Below are 15575 nucleotides of genomic sequence, written 5' to 3' on the forward strand. Positions count from 1 at the left end.
CTTTGTAACTGTCTTTTTATGTGTACTGTACACCGCCATGAGTCGCCCGTAAGGGCTGAGAATGGCGGTTAATAAGTGCATCAAATAAATAAATAAATAAATAAATCTACGCACCTGTGCCTGTAATTGCAGTTGGGGCAGTCTGAAATATTCAGTTGTGATGACAACAGATGCCTCATTGTGTCTGTAAAGTTATTTTCTCCAGATACTGCTTTCCCGCCATTTAACTAGAATTAGCAAGAACTTACATTAGTATTACAAATTATTTTATACTTCTTACATCGATATAAGTAAAATAATCTGATCGAATACATTCTGATAATACACATACCAACTATAAAGTATCCATAAATTGCTGGTCAGCAAGAGGTAATTCTAGTCAATACCTCTCTCCATGCCATCTTAGAGCCTTGCAAATCACCACCACTTTGTCATTTCTGATTAATTAAATTGTACTCGGATAACAAAGATATTCTATACAAATCCACAGATCTTATCTGCTGCACTATGCAAAGAGTCATCAAAGTTGGCCTGTAATCTAATGAGACCAAAATAAAGATTGTAGTAAGGTTTTAGATCCAATCTGTCAACTGTTTTATCTATTTCCCAAATAAACACTTTGGATTTTTATATTTTCATTCTAACATGAACCATTCATTACTGACCAAACTTAACATTTCCATTTAGGTCAACATTCTGAATATGTTCATGCAAGTTTGGAATCAATATACAAGCTTCAACTTTTCAGGGAACACTGCTGAGTTTGGCCCAATTTTTATGGAACAGTATGCAAAAAAGGACTACAGATATTAACATTCCTTGTTATTGCCACTTAAATTTTAACAAAATTATTAATACCATTTAGGGAACACTGGATAAACTTCCCCATATATAATATGCCATCTTCAACTAATCTCAAATATAATTTTAAAGCATGTTTTGTTAGAACTACATATCTAACCTGTGAATCCAGGCAGAAGTTTGAGAAGGGATAGGTGTGGACCAGACTTAAGTTCAGCAGTGGAAGAAGAAAGAAAAACTACCTATTTGTTTGACAAACTATTCCCCACTTAGACAATTTCTAACCTTACACTAAACTCACAGCAACAAAATAATACATTTGAAAATACAAATATAAGAACCAGATTTTATGAAAGAACCAGAAGCTAATTTCTTCAGATATCTACCCAGGCAAGATTACTACTGGACCACAACATGATTAGAATAACCTTACCCTACACCTATCAAATGTTTTGGATTATTTCTCATATCCTTTTTGCCCACTGGCAATGGTGGCTGAGGATGAGAGTAATTGTAGTCCAAACTATCTAGAGATTTCCAGTTTAGGAAAGGTAGTTCAGTGGACTATGCTATTAAATTTCAGAACTGACCTGTACTTTCTACATGTAACACAGAAGTTGATCCTTTTAGTACAAAATAAATACACAGAAATTTAGTACCAGAAAGTAAAGGACTCTCAGTTAACTGAACCCTGTGGTGTGTCTCTCAGCTGTCTGGCACAATAGCAGGCACACTTGGTGTTGTTCGGTGTTGCAAAAAAAGTTGGTGGTCGGCTGCCCCCATCATTGGAACAGGCGAGCAGCGTCTGAGAGTGAGGGGACCATTCGTGATCAGTGGGGCATGTGCGGCTGAGGTGGTGTGCCACCGTGTCGTCCTGGCCTGGCAGGTGTATCGCAAACAGCCCTATCCCCCGGGGATGCACCAGTCCCGGATGGCAAGAGTTAGATAGAGAAGTGACTGAGATTGGGTGCCCCCCTGCTTGTGTATATACCATATGGCCGTCGTACTATCCATACAGACCTGACCGATGTGGCCAGGCCCGTAGCCAGGATTTCGTTTCGGGGGGGGGGGGGGCTAAAAAATTTTCAGGGGGGGTTTCGGGGGGGCTGAGTCTGAGTGAAAGAGGGTCTAGCCTAGCAAACCTTTTGTATCATTACCCCAATACCCCCATACATATGGGATATATTGAGAATGGTGATCAAATCATGATATTAATAAACTTAACAGTTTAAATAATGCACCAGTAAGGCCTTTTCGCAAACCACCATGAGAATTTCGGGGGGGGGCTGAAGCCCCCCGAGCTGCCCCCCCCCCCCCCGGCTACATGCCTGGATGTGGCCATGGAGGAAGTGCTCAAAGGCTTGCAGAGATGTTGATGTGGAGCTTGGTCTTGGGTGCGGACCACAGTCCCCGTATTGCCAGTGAGACTGAGTACACTTCCCAGCCCGGAAGGGAGGTGTCAGTTGTGAGGACTCTTGAGGGGGTTGGAATGGCATGCTGATGCATACGTTGTGCCTCTGTCTACCAATGTAAGGAGTGGCATACTGAGCTTGTGGCCACCAGCAGCCGGCACTGGCTGTGCTGGAGGGGGTTGAGGACCCTCAGAAACCATGTCCAGAGTGGACGGAAATGGAGGTGGGCAAACAGTGTTACAACCGTTGTTGATGCCATGTGCCTGGGGGTGGACTGGATATGTCTGACCGACACCGATGGCAAGTGGAGGAAGTGCTGCACTGCCAACCATAGATTGCAGAAGCGGTCCTCAGGGAGGTACGCTTTCTACGTGATGGAGCTGATCTGAGCACAGATGAAATGAATATCTTGCATCGGTTTCAGGTGTGATTTTTTTAAGATTGACCACAAGGCCTAGTTCCTGAAGAAGAGACAGGATGAAGCATATATGGTCCAAAAGTTGCGCTCATGAGTTCGCCAATCATCAATATAAGGAAACACCATGATACCCTGTAGCCTGAGCCACCACCGTGGCCATGCACTTCGTAAAGACACAAGGTGCCATGGATATCCCAAAAGCAAGGACCAAAAAGGAAAATGCGTGGTGCCCAATATTAAAGGAGAGGTACTTATGGTAGTGTGGCGAGATGGCTGTATGGAAATAGGCATTATGCAAATCCAGAGTAGCAAACCACACTCGCTGCAGGTGCAGAGGGACGATAGTCCATCCTGAACCTACGTGGCTGGATGTAATGATTAAGGCCCCGAAGATGAAGGATCGAACACTGGCCTCCATCCTTCTTGGGCACCAAAAAATTACAGGAAAAGAACACCAATGGGAAATCAGAAGGGTGTAGTTGCACAATCGTCCCCTTCTGGAAGAGGGTACAGATCTCATCCCACAGCACGGTGGAGGGTGGTATGGTTCTGATGGTAAGGGCAAGTACCCTGCCTCTTGATTTTGATGGCGTAAACATGGTGCACGACCTCAAGAACCCACCTATCTGTTGTTATAGCCTCCCAGGTGGCGAAGAAGCCAGCCAGGTGATCACCAAAGTGAACTTGTGGCTGAGAGGATGGTATGACATTCCCATGACCAGGCTGGGGTGAGGAAAGACTGTGAAGAGGTGAAGGGAACACCCATGAGCATTGCTAAAAGCAATGTTTTGGCTTGGCAGGGCACTTGCCCTTACTCTGTTGGCGTGACTTAGGCTGGGTCTGCTGCCTTAGAGATCATGAAGACCTTGGCTGGGTGCAGATGCGAGATGAGGGCAGGTAAGGCCTGCAGGTGTATTTTGAAGTGGTTTGTGATGGTGGTCTGGTGCATCTCTTGTGTATGTTTGAGATTAGTATCTGTGTCAAGATGAAAAAGGCCATAGTCATGGGCTGGGAGGTTCTCCGCCAGAAGCTTGCCTTCCTCCGATAGGGTGAAGGTGCAAAACCAAGCTTGCCTGCAAATACAGGTTGCCACTGATAAAAGCTTACCAGCTGCATCAGCCATGTACTGAGTCATATCCTTCTGGGCCTGCACCAGGAGGAGGGCCTCATTAGATAAGACTCTAGCCATCCCCTGTTGGTATGGAGGAAGAAGGTCAAGGTAAGGGTCTATCTTCCCCACAGGTAAGTATGGTAGGAGGCCATGTAGGCTCCATAATGCTTGATGCGGGCTACAAGGCCTACATTGGCATGTGTCTTGCCCCTCATCACCTCTAACTTCTTCCTCTTCTTATCAAGTGAGGTAGGGCAAGACTGATCCGACTGCTTGCACTTAGCTACATTGACCACAACCGTTTCAGGTTTAGGTGGCCTTGCCACCCAGTCTGCTGATGTGAAATCAATACGGTATCTCACATCCCAATGCCTAGAGACCGCCAGGACTGCTGAAAGTGCCTGATCTGGGTTGGATCAGATATGGAGAGATGGTAGAGCTGTCGATGCGACCACCTGCTGCTGCTGCTGATCTGGTGGGAACATGGGGTCCTCAACCTTTTGAGTAGGCAATTTCAGTGCCTTCACCAGCCAGATCACAAAGGATGAGAAGCCCATAGCATCATCCCCTGGTGCAACTGGTGTGGGCTCCACCGGCTCTGGGGCCCCATGTGTGGCCATGGATGAATCAGAATCAGATGCTGTTGGGACCCCATGACTCGGCCAGGCCCTCCTCGAGCCCAAGGATCGGCAAGAGGGAGAACGGCGGGACCGATATGTGTCTTGGTCTGAGCACCGCACAGGTGGGAGGAGCCAGAGAAATAGAGTAATCATAGGGAAATCCGAGTCAATATACTTGAAGAACAGTGCAATAAGTAAGTTGAAGAACTAGAGAGGGGTTCCTAAAGCTGCTGCAGGAGCGGCGGAAAAAAGGAACTGAGGCTACAGCCCTTCCCACAGCACATATGCCTCCTGGGGAAGGTGGGTGGGGTTATAGCCACACCCACCTTCCTACAGCTTATTAGAAGCCTACAGCTTTTTAGAAGGTTGCATTGATTGCTGCACAGATGCATCACCCACCACATGTGCTCATTTCATCAGACACCATGAAGGAAAAACTAAATGTTTCTTGCACCTACCAATCCACATCACTGACTGTTAGCCAAGAGTCTACTGTATTCTGAAACCAATAGATCATTTAAACATATCAAGTCACCCAGATAATGTTCTTAAAGTGGTCATCCTAGAACCAAGGCAGGTGAGACAGTGGGTCCAATGTTAAATTCCTGAATTAAACTTAAGCCTGTGTTGTGGTTGAATAATAATTATTTACAATTCACCCCCACACGCGCACACACACATATATTTCAGTATGTATATATTTATTTGCAATTGATAATAGTGTTTCATGCACCTTCTGAAATTGACTTTAATTCACAAAATCTTGTGTCACAGTGCATCTATTAATTTTTACAGTATTGCAAGACTGAGCCCCCAGTGGCGCAGTGGGTTAAAGCGTTGAGCCACTGAACTTGCTGACTGAAAGGCTGCAGGTTTGAATCCAGGGAGAGGCGTGAGCTCCCACTGTTAGCCCCAGCTTCTGCTAACCTAGCCGTTCAAAAAGATGCAAATATGAGTAGATCAATAGGCACTGCTTCAGCGGGAAGGTAACAGCGCTTCACGCAGTCATGCTGGTCATATGACCTTTGAGGTGTCCAAGGACAACGTCGGTTCTTAGGCTTAGAAATGGAGGTGAGATCCAACCCCCAAGGTCAGACACGATTGGACTTTATGTCAGGGGAAAACCTTTATCTTTACCCATTACTTTTCCTAAATTACCTAAACACGGAACTAAAACACTCCTGATTCCTTCAAATACATTTTATCAGTTCATCTTTACAGTGTCACTAAAACATTTTATCATTTATTCAAAATGACAAGATAAAAACACTACTTTATTTCCTAGCACAAGAATGTTTCCTATGACAATTATATTTAAATGTATCCAGTTAAAGCATTTTTGAAATAATTTAAAAATGTTGATAAGTTATTTTAAAAGCTTTGAGCTACCAATATCTGTGCATTTATTTGCAAAACTCAAGAACTTCACTACTTTGGTTTTTGTTCTATTTATTTTAATTCCAGGAATGTGTGTTTTCTTCTGCCTTTCAAGGAATGATATCGACAGGAAAAGTATGGTATATTTCTTTGGATGGGGTGAAGTATAGCAGGGGACATTCAGTTTCTGGGTATAGCCCCTCCATATATTGGCTTTTTCTACCTTTTCTAGTGAAGAAATGGAAGACAGGAACTAGGACTCCATAGCATTTGACAACTCATGGAGTTAGTATCCCCCATATAGATGTGGCAATCACATGCTACCATAAACTATGTAGAATATGAGCTAAAAAATTTGAAATTAAAGTACTAATTTCTTTTTCCATTAATGCTGCTGGTCAGAGGAGGCAAATGTAAGCAGTTTGTTAAGGACACTATCAGAACAATTAAGAATCTTCCTGCCCTTAGGAGTCAAGTATCACCAGTGATCCTTTGTTGCTGACTATCATGAAGATCCTAGATCTCCTGTAGTTCTATAACCTTGGCTTCCTGTTACTGAAGAAGCCCAAACTCCATGCTTCTGTGCAACATACCTGTCTGTAAACCTCAGGGCATAGTTGCTAATCCCAACTAGAATAGAATAATTTTATCACCTGCTAAAAAGTCAATAGCTACATAAATTCCATTTACTTAATAGGTGTACTCTAGCTAGGTTTAACAATTGGATTGAGGCCAAGGATGTCTGGAATTCAACTAGTTCAATACAATGGTAGGAGTGTGTTGCTTTAAAAATTCCTATGTGCATTGACCTGTTTGGAATAGAATGACCTTAGTTTGGTAATAATGACCCATATATGAATGACAACTACAGCATCCAAATTCGCATGAAACAGTAAATCTGTGACAAAGGCAAACATGCTGAAATACCACCTTTATTTTTTCTCCACTTTGTTTCTACTCTACAGGCAATAAATACTATGAAGGAACTAGATCAGGGGTGTCAAACTCATTTTCACCAAGGGCCAAATCAGCCTTATGGTCCTCTTCAAAGGACCGTGTGTAATTATAAGACTTATAATTACAAGTGGTCCTTTATAAGTATGCAACTAAGTTTTCCTGGCATTGAAAGTCTCATCGACCGCATTAAATGGCGTGGTGAGATGGATTCAGCCAGTGGGTTTTGCATTTGACATATGTGAACTAGATATTCCTGACCTTGGAAGCTTGGATGGGAGATCACTAACAAATACCAGTTGCTGTAGGCTATATGTCAGAGGAAGGAATGGGAAAGCCACCTCTGAGCACTTCTGATTGACAAAAACCCTACAAAAACCACATACACCTTATGGTACAGCTTTTTTCATCTAGAATACATAATAGTGATAATTGTGTTACATCACGTGATTTGTGTGGAGGGAAATTTTAGCAAGCCCAAACAACTGGTAAGGAAACATGCATGTTTTGCATTTTTAATACCATATTGTTCCAAGCTTTGCATCTCAGTTCCCTAGCAAGAGATGCAAGACTTTTTACAAACCACTAATAACAAAGATAGCACAGGTGCTTTTTTTAGTATGAGGTCCTATACATCCAAAAATGGAGGTAGGAGAAGAAACAGCAAGCCTCAAAGGCCATTTGCGAAGTGCCACATCCTAAATCCATCAATATCCCTTTGGGTTCCCCAATGCCACTTCTTTCTTCTGCACATTTGGATTTTAATTTTCTAAGAGGACAAAACACAACCTTTGACGACTAATCTTGTACACTTGCAGGTAATGAGATAAACCTATAGCCAAACAAGAATCTCTCTTATTCACATTATTCACACGAAACCATTTCCTCACACATCATATAAACCAGTGGTTCTCAACCTGTGGGTCCCCGGGTGTTGTGGCCTACAACTCCCATAAATCCTAGCCAGTTTACCAGCTGTTCGGATTTCTAGGAGTCGAAGGCCAAAACATCTGGGGACTCACAGGTTGAGAACCACTTATATAAACCTACATCTTCCAATGATCTATCCATTACTGGTATGCAGACAACACACTAGCAGAATGCCAAAGAGATCCACTGTTTTCTCACTCCTGTTATAAGGTTTAGCACCATCCTCATAAGTTGGATCTCATTTCCTTTCCAAAAAAACCCACTTGCCTTTCTCTCAGAAAGCAGTACTTTTTAGCTAAGAACTCACAGAATGAACACTGTGTCAGGTAAAAGCAGTGTAACTGAATAGCAGGAGCTTTAGTTTCTTATGGTTAAGAAATTGCACAACTGTAATATTTTCTTATATAGTACTGAAGAGTTATTTGATTCTTGTGTTTGAGTCTCCTTGTGGAGAGAAAAGGCGGGTTACAATTAAACATAATAAAATAATAATAATAATTGATTCTGACACTCCCCGAAAGTAAGATTCTGAAGGCATTTAGTAGTCGCAAAAAATAAATTGTGGGATGATGCTGTATTCAGCAGAAACAAAGCAGAATAGGAACAATTTTTTTAAAAAAAATCTCTGTATGCCTAAAGGAATAAATCAGAGACAAATAAATATGAAAGCTAATGATATTTTACAATATGCACTATAAGAATAGGACAGAATTCCCCAATCACATATTTTTTCATACAAAAGGTATTGCCCTCTCCTTAACATACGCACTCATTTTTAGATTTTATAACTCAAACCTGTTTTAAGGTAAAGGGAAGTGAAAGTGCCCATTCATATCCGGTGAAGCCAAAATATAATGAATATTCTGTCTTAACCAGAAGAATAGTAAATTCACTGAACATCACAGTGAGAATAAACTGACCTATGAAAGTCATACAACTGAAGGTGCCTTTCCAACTGCAGAATGCTGGCTAGAACTATATATGTGAAAGAAATCCTATCCTTTGACTTTCTCATCACCAAACACAGAGAATTTAATATTGGTTTACTTCAAATATTTGGGCAACTATCTTCAGTAAGTTAGCAGATTCTGTGTAGCCACAAAACCTAGGACTTCAGATACATTGAAATAAGTGTATATCAAGTTTGAATATCAACCAATCTGGTTCAAATGCTACCATTCTGAAGTGTAGTATTTTGAAAAATACTTTAAGAGCAAAGACCCCATACCTGATGTGGTCTTCAGAGAACTGGCAGCTTTTCTTGATACATCAAATGTACTGAGTGAACGTTCTTCAGTGCTGCAGGAGATTCTTGTAGGATATGAAGAGTTCTGCAAGGCAACTGAAGAAGGTGTTCAGTTGGAGATACAGTGAAGTCCTGTATCATAAACATAAATTCCTTACATTTCTCTTATGAATTAAGGAGCATTGTAAGAATTTGACATATGTATCTATTGATTACTGAGTCTTGCAAATTTACTATTGCTTTCAATCAAAATATTTGTGCAAAATGAATGGTATTTTTAGTGGTTACTTGCTTAATCAAATTCAGGTCAAAGGCGAGTTTTATAACTTCACCTTTATAATGTGAAACATTGAAATAAATGGCTGATGATCCTTTTTGATCTGACTGTGGTACAACCATTGCTGATATCGTATGCAGGCTTATATCATGGATAAGGCAATGATTGGCTTAGGCTGCGTAACAAGAAACTGACCATATTTATACTTAATCAACTAGGGCTTTTTTTTTTCTCTTCCCACTCCCCAAAGACAGTTTTCTATTTCTAAGAACTTAAAGGAAATGAGAGTAGAAACTTAAAAGATTCTCAATATCTCTAATGGCAGTATGAACAAGGACACATTTTCTAATATCAACTCTAGGAAGCTTGCAAGGACAGCAATCAATCTTCCTCCCTAAACAGTGAAGAACATAGTGGGCATTGTCAGGAAGTACATTGTATGTAATAACACTAATCTTCAGTTGGAAATATTCATATTTATGTAGCAAAAACAACAACTACCTGCAAAAATAGGGTCTCATCAGGTTGGCTGTAGCCCAAATAAAAGAAACCTTAATGTGCAGTCTGTGCACTCACTGCCTGTGGACTGGTGAGTGACTGTGCAGAGGAATTACTAGTGGAGGAAATGGCTGGAACGATTAATGCAAAGCACTCCACAATACAATGCTTTGTTGCAGTTTCACTTCTTTACAAAAAGAGCTATTTCAATTTCCCACGTACTATTTCTTATGCAGTCAGAATAGCATTACAAGGAAAGGTCTGAAGCAAAAGTACAAAAAGGATCTTTTTGGAGGAAAAAATGAAAAGGCAGAAGAGAGCTAGAATGAAAAGAAATGTAAAAAAAACCATAACCTGTCATACAACAGAAAATGTATAACTTCATCTCAAGATGCAGAAAAAGGGAAAAATTCCCAAAAATTTGGTTGTTTTAGGTTTTTTGGGCTGTATGGTCATGTTCTAGAAGCATTCGACAATACATTCCCAAAAATATTTTCCAGTGAAACCTGATATGGATAATTCTGTACAATGAGCCTCGGTAGGAAAAAAAAAAACCTAGCTAAGCTTAAATAGCTTTTTAATATCCTAGATGTGTGAGAAGTCAGTTCAGTTCTGCCACTTAGAAAGTTATATGAGAAGGAATCCTCCAATGACGGTAGTCTATATTGTAACCGCTAAATTACGGTATTTGAGGCTGTATTAGGTAGAACTATTTTGCCATCTATTGATGCGTTATAACAAGACAAAAATGAGACATGGACAATCTGCATTATAGGTGATCAAATATTACATATCTTTATCAAAATAGAAGAAAATGATAACTTCCATCAATGATTTCTTATGTGATACAAGTGATGGAGAAAGTAAACCACTTTTTCGCAACCTGAATTCTACCCCCCCCCCCCCCAGGAAAAGATTATGAAAATAATTTACAAAGCACATGAACAAATTGCAATATGAATGTGATGTATAAAAATTTCAAATACTGTAATTACTATTACTAAATAAAAAATACTTGGGAGAGTAAGAAAAATCCCTAGAGGCACATATATGTTCCTAGAAGTTGCATTCCCGTATAATAAAGTAACCATTCTCAATAACCAGTTGGTCTTGTCATTTCAGCACATAATTCTTAATTCTCTTGTAAATGTGAGCTATGATTCTTCTACCTCACAAAAATCACAAAAGCTTCTTGTCATCCATGCAATTTAAAATTATGAATATGACTTCAAAGAATAGACATCTAGAGTAAGAAATTAATCCGTCCAACATATGGTAATAAATGCAACTGAGATAACAGGCAATACACCCCCATCTGAAGTTTTCAGTTACATGCAACACTATCTCCATGTTATGTTTTTATACAGAATGTTCATGGAGAAAGCAGAGTAAACAGTTCTGCCAACTCACTGATAGTAATTCTATTCTAGAGAGTGAATACTTTCCCTTGGAACTGCCGAGAGTTGAAGAAGACTTAATTTTTGTGAAAATATTTTTAATTTTTAAAAACTGAAGTGCAAGGGAAAATGCTTTTTTTAAAAAACCCTAACTGTTCTTCTCTAGGAATTAAGCTTTCACATTTTCTAATATAGTAGTCACTCATGTCTAGTATTGAATACTGAATAGCTAATGGAGAAAAACACTGCGAGATTCAGTTGAACAACTGGAGGGCCACACAACGTTACCCTTAGACTTTTGAAGGTCTTTCCTGTTCATTTTCTTTTGAAGTCAAGATTACTGCACATACACAAAAGGGCTAAGATCAAGGGTCACTATTTGCAGCATACAAAAAGACACTCACTTTCTCCACAAGGTTCTTGAATTTCTGATACACCATATGTGGATTTTGGACTACTATATTAATGAGAAATACAGTCATTTTCCTTTTACCATCATCCCAATGAAGTAACTGAACCAGTCACATTAAAAAGTACTTGATCACATTTATCTGGTCCAAGTTCCTGTTTCCATAAGCATCCACTTGGGACATTCTGGCAAGCCTTCAGCGAGGATTTGCGTGCCATAGAGTATTGCCTTTGATATATAGCAATCACGTCTAGTAGCTGCTGACATGGCTATTAGACTATCTGCCATCAGTGTGTACAACCACCCTTTAAAGTCAATTCAGACTAGGTGCAAATCAATGTTCACTTGAGGATATTCTTCTTAGAATTGAGACTGAACCTAGGGAGGTTAAGAACAGTGGTGTGAAAATAAGAAATCCTAAGTGATAATAACATAGCCAAACTATGGCATAGTCAAGTAAATTTGTTTTGACCACTTAGGTTATAAGGATCTTCCCTGTAATCTGTATGATGGATCCAGGTACTACGCAGTTTTGTTGTAGTTGTGTGCTTTTAAGTCATTTCTGACCCTAAAGTGAAAATATGTGGCCTAATAGAACTTATACAAAACAGCGCACAGTCAGCATACAATATGAAAAAGGAAATGTTTATTGGGTTGCTCCAAAGCCTAAGATGTACAAGTTTTATGAGACTAATATCTTCTGGTCCCAACCTGGGAGAAAGGCAAGGTAAGAATTCACCACATAAAATAAACATGTCCACATAAGAGTTTATATCCAGGAAAGCATAAGGACCAATCCTTTCAGAATGTGGGAAGGTAAAAGGAAGTGCCTTAATCCACTCAGGGATCATTAAAGGAATTGGACAATAGCTAATGCTAGAATTAGTCGTTATTGTAAAAGACAATCTTATTGAAAATAACAGTGATTCATGGGCACAGGTGAATGGATGCAGCAAATAACTGCATTCACATCGTGCCCCTGTTATGAGGGCTTACAAGTTATGGTGGTTCCAAGTTTCCCAGGTACTCTAGTTCTCTGTTCCATGGCCTGAGCAGATGCCAGTACAACGCATTAAATATGTTTGTGTGGCTATCATCTACATTACAGATAAACTCTAATGACTAGAATATAAAGCAACATTTTTATTCTTAATGCTTTGAATTATAGTTGCTGTAAGATTTAGGATTAAATACATGTCATCCCTTAGAATTAGGGGGGAAATCCCTGTCATTGGTACAATCTAGTAATTATGTGCAATAGATCGAAGGTCATATCTAAACTCAATTTCAGTCATCAGCTGAGATCTAACTCTCAATTATTTAGGACTCCTTCTTGGTCATGGTATCTGCCAGTTATTATTCAATTGTCTTGGTTAAACATCATCATAGATGCACAGATCAGCACAAACACATTACTGAGGCCAAATGATTAATGAAGTATAGGGGCCAGTAAAAAGCGACTTTATTGCCACAGAAATAATAATGGCACCTGATTTCCATATGAACTCGCTTGGTGAACAGATGAATTATAAAGGAAGGAACCAGTTTTAGAAGCAGTTTATTCCATAATCCTGATCCAATATTTTTAGGATGAAAAGCTCAGAAAGATGGTGCATTTAAGATGAACCTACTGAGTATTATATGACCTGGCATCCTGTTAGAAATACATCTTTCCACTTAGCTGCTTTAATGGCACATAAAAGGAAGCAAACAACATTCAAAGAGAGTTAAACTCAGCAATATATCTGAAAAGTTATAACTGTCAGTTCAATAATTTGTGACATATAGGGTCTCACAATGCCTTGGCTTGGTTGACTAGGATAGTTATCAGTGTACCTTTCCTTGTAAATGTACATCTTGTTCCCTTGGGCATTTTACACAACCAAAGCTGCTAAGGACTGCACTGACAAAAGCCACTAAGCAGTACAATAATAAAAATAATCTGCTAAGAAGTACACTCCAACAACATCAGTAATCCAGGGTGTCAGGCTCGTTCTATAGTGTGGTCATCCAGATATTGTTAAACTGAAACGTCCAATACTTTAGGCCACTACTCATTTCTAGGTGGTCACACTTTTCCCAACCTGGCCCACAGTAAATTGATTTTCATACTAGCTAACAGTATCTTCTTCATGGATTCTTGTAAACAAATGATAAAATAACTTCAAAGAGAGGTTTGAGTTCTTTAGGGCACAATATGTTAGGGTTCAACAGCATCAAGAGTAACTTTTAAAACAACAACAACCAGGCCAAGCACATGATTTCTGCATTCAATTTCTGCACTGATGCTTTGATGAGCCAAGGGCTTTGTTGAAAGTCAATTTCTTCATCTTACTATAAAGGGGAGGATCCTTAGTCCCATTAAGAGATCTACATTTTATGGTGAACAAAACCTTCATTGAAACTACAGGACAACCAGACATCCTTCAAGTTATTTTTAGTTTAAGTGACCAATTTGTGGTAAAATATTACCCTAATAGCCATACAAATGTGGAGGTTTGCATCCCCTTGTTCCGCAGTACCACTTGATACCTATAAAATGATAAAAAGTGGCTTTTTCCAGTGGAGTTTTCAAACCATAACTGATGTTACTTTCACTCGCACTGGGAGCACCAATGCAATCCCATACTGTCTCAGTTGTCTACCTTCTGCTCTTTACATTCCACCGAAACTGCCATTGTTGAAATCCTAAATATTTCTGCAACCATCTGCTTTGTATTTGTCCTTTTTATTATTTTGGATACAGTTTAAAACAATAATTTTACCACCCTCTCCTGTTTAACTCCCTGAGTTTCAGTGACTGCTCTCAGCTATTATCTTCAGATCTGCTAAGTTGCTTTCCCAGAGAGAATTCTGAACAGCCACCCTAAACTTCTCTTTCCATGTTAAGATTTGTCAGCAATCACCATTTGCTTTCCCCACTTATTCGCTCCCCCTCTGTTTTGGAATGATCTAAATACACTTCACACTTCACTGCTTCCACTTAGAATCTGAGATATGGTTTTTTAAAAGTATCATGTTGAATGTTATTTGTTGCTATTTTGAATCAGCATGTTAATAATTCATCACCTTTAAAAAACACATTCCTTGTCTATCACTTTTAAAAACCAAAATTAATTTTAAAACCAGAAGCCCTCTGAAGAAACCACATTAGGGTTAAATAGCACACATTAGTAGTTACATTTTAATAAACTAACATTATTATTATATGACAGCTTCTGGCAACTCAATGAATGTGAGACCTCCAAGACCCTATGATTAGCAAACTTGTTCATGTTTTGTAAACTCGGGGGCGGTAACTTACTTGATTGAGTCTAATCATCTGTAATGTTCTGTGGTTGTGGAGCAGAACAATCAACTTAGTATCGGTATGCTTGTCCACAATGCCCTGCCTCATGTGCAGAGGAAGAACTGTTTAAAGCTAAAGACAATGTAGTCGCTGTTGCCCATTTTTGGTCTAAAACTATTTAGCAGTTGTGCTCCCTTTATTTTATCAGTTTTATACTTATTTATTTATTTAATGCTTTTGACACTAAATCTATATAAATAAAAATGTAATGTTCGTTTGTGGGATTAAAAGAACTCAAAAACCACTGGACGAATTGACACCAAATTTGAACACAAGACACCTAATAAACCAATGTACTTCACTCAAAAAAATTGATTTTGTCATTTGGGAGTTGTAGTTGCTGGGATTTATAGTTCACCTACAATCAAAGAGCATTCTGAACCCCACCGACAATAGAATTGAACCAAACTTGGCACAGAGTTCTCCAATGATCAACAGAAAATACTGGACGGGTTTGGTGGGCAGTGTCCTTTGGTTTTGGAGTTGTAGTTCACCTACATCCAGAGATCACTGTGGACTGAAACAATGATGGAGCTGGACCAAACTCTACACGAATACTCAATCTGCCCAAATGTAAACACTGGTGGAGTTTGGGGAAAATAGAGTCTTAACATTTGGGAGGTGTAGTTGCTGGGATTTATAGTTCACCTACAATCACAGAGAATTCCGAACCCCACCAACGATAGAATTGGGCCAAACCTCCCACACAGAACCCCTATGTGGGCCACAGCAACGCGTGGCAGGGGACGGCTAGTAAATAAATGAAATCTGTAATG

The 15575-nt window shown here is 39.7% G+C and overlaps 1 protein-coding gene across 5 annotated transcripts in view; it reads right to left on the bottom strand.

Annotated features, from left to right (window-relative positions):
• Positions 1-15575, bottom strand: part of FAM193A (family with sequence similarity 193 member A) — a 56683-nt gene that overhangs the window by 21899 nt on the left and 19209 nt on the right. For 4 of the 5 annotated variants that reach the window (XM_060774119.2, XM_060774118.2, XM_060774121.2 and 1 more), the window contains one exon: positions 115-227. In XM_060774119.2, coding sequence (XP_060630102.2) covers positions 115-227 — 113 coding nt within the window. Of the gene's footprint in view, positions 1-114; positions 228-8851; positions 8966-15575 lie in introns of all 5 variants that reach the window. The other variant, XM_060774120.2, reaches the window with a different exon arrangement.

This window comes from Anolis sagrei, chromosome 4, assembly GCF_037176765.1.
Source record: "Anolis sagrei isolate rAnoSag1 chromosome 4, rAnoSag1.mat, whole genome shotgun sequence".
NCBI lineage: Eukaryota > Metazoa > Chordata > Lepidosauria > Squamata > Dactyloidae > Anolis > Anolis sagrei.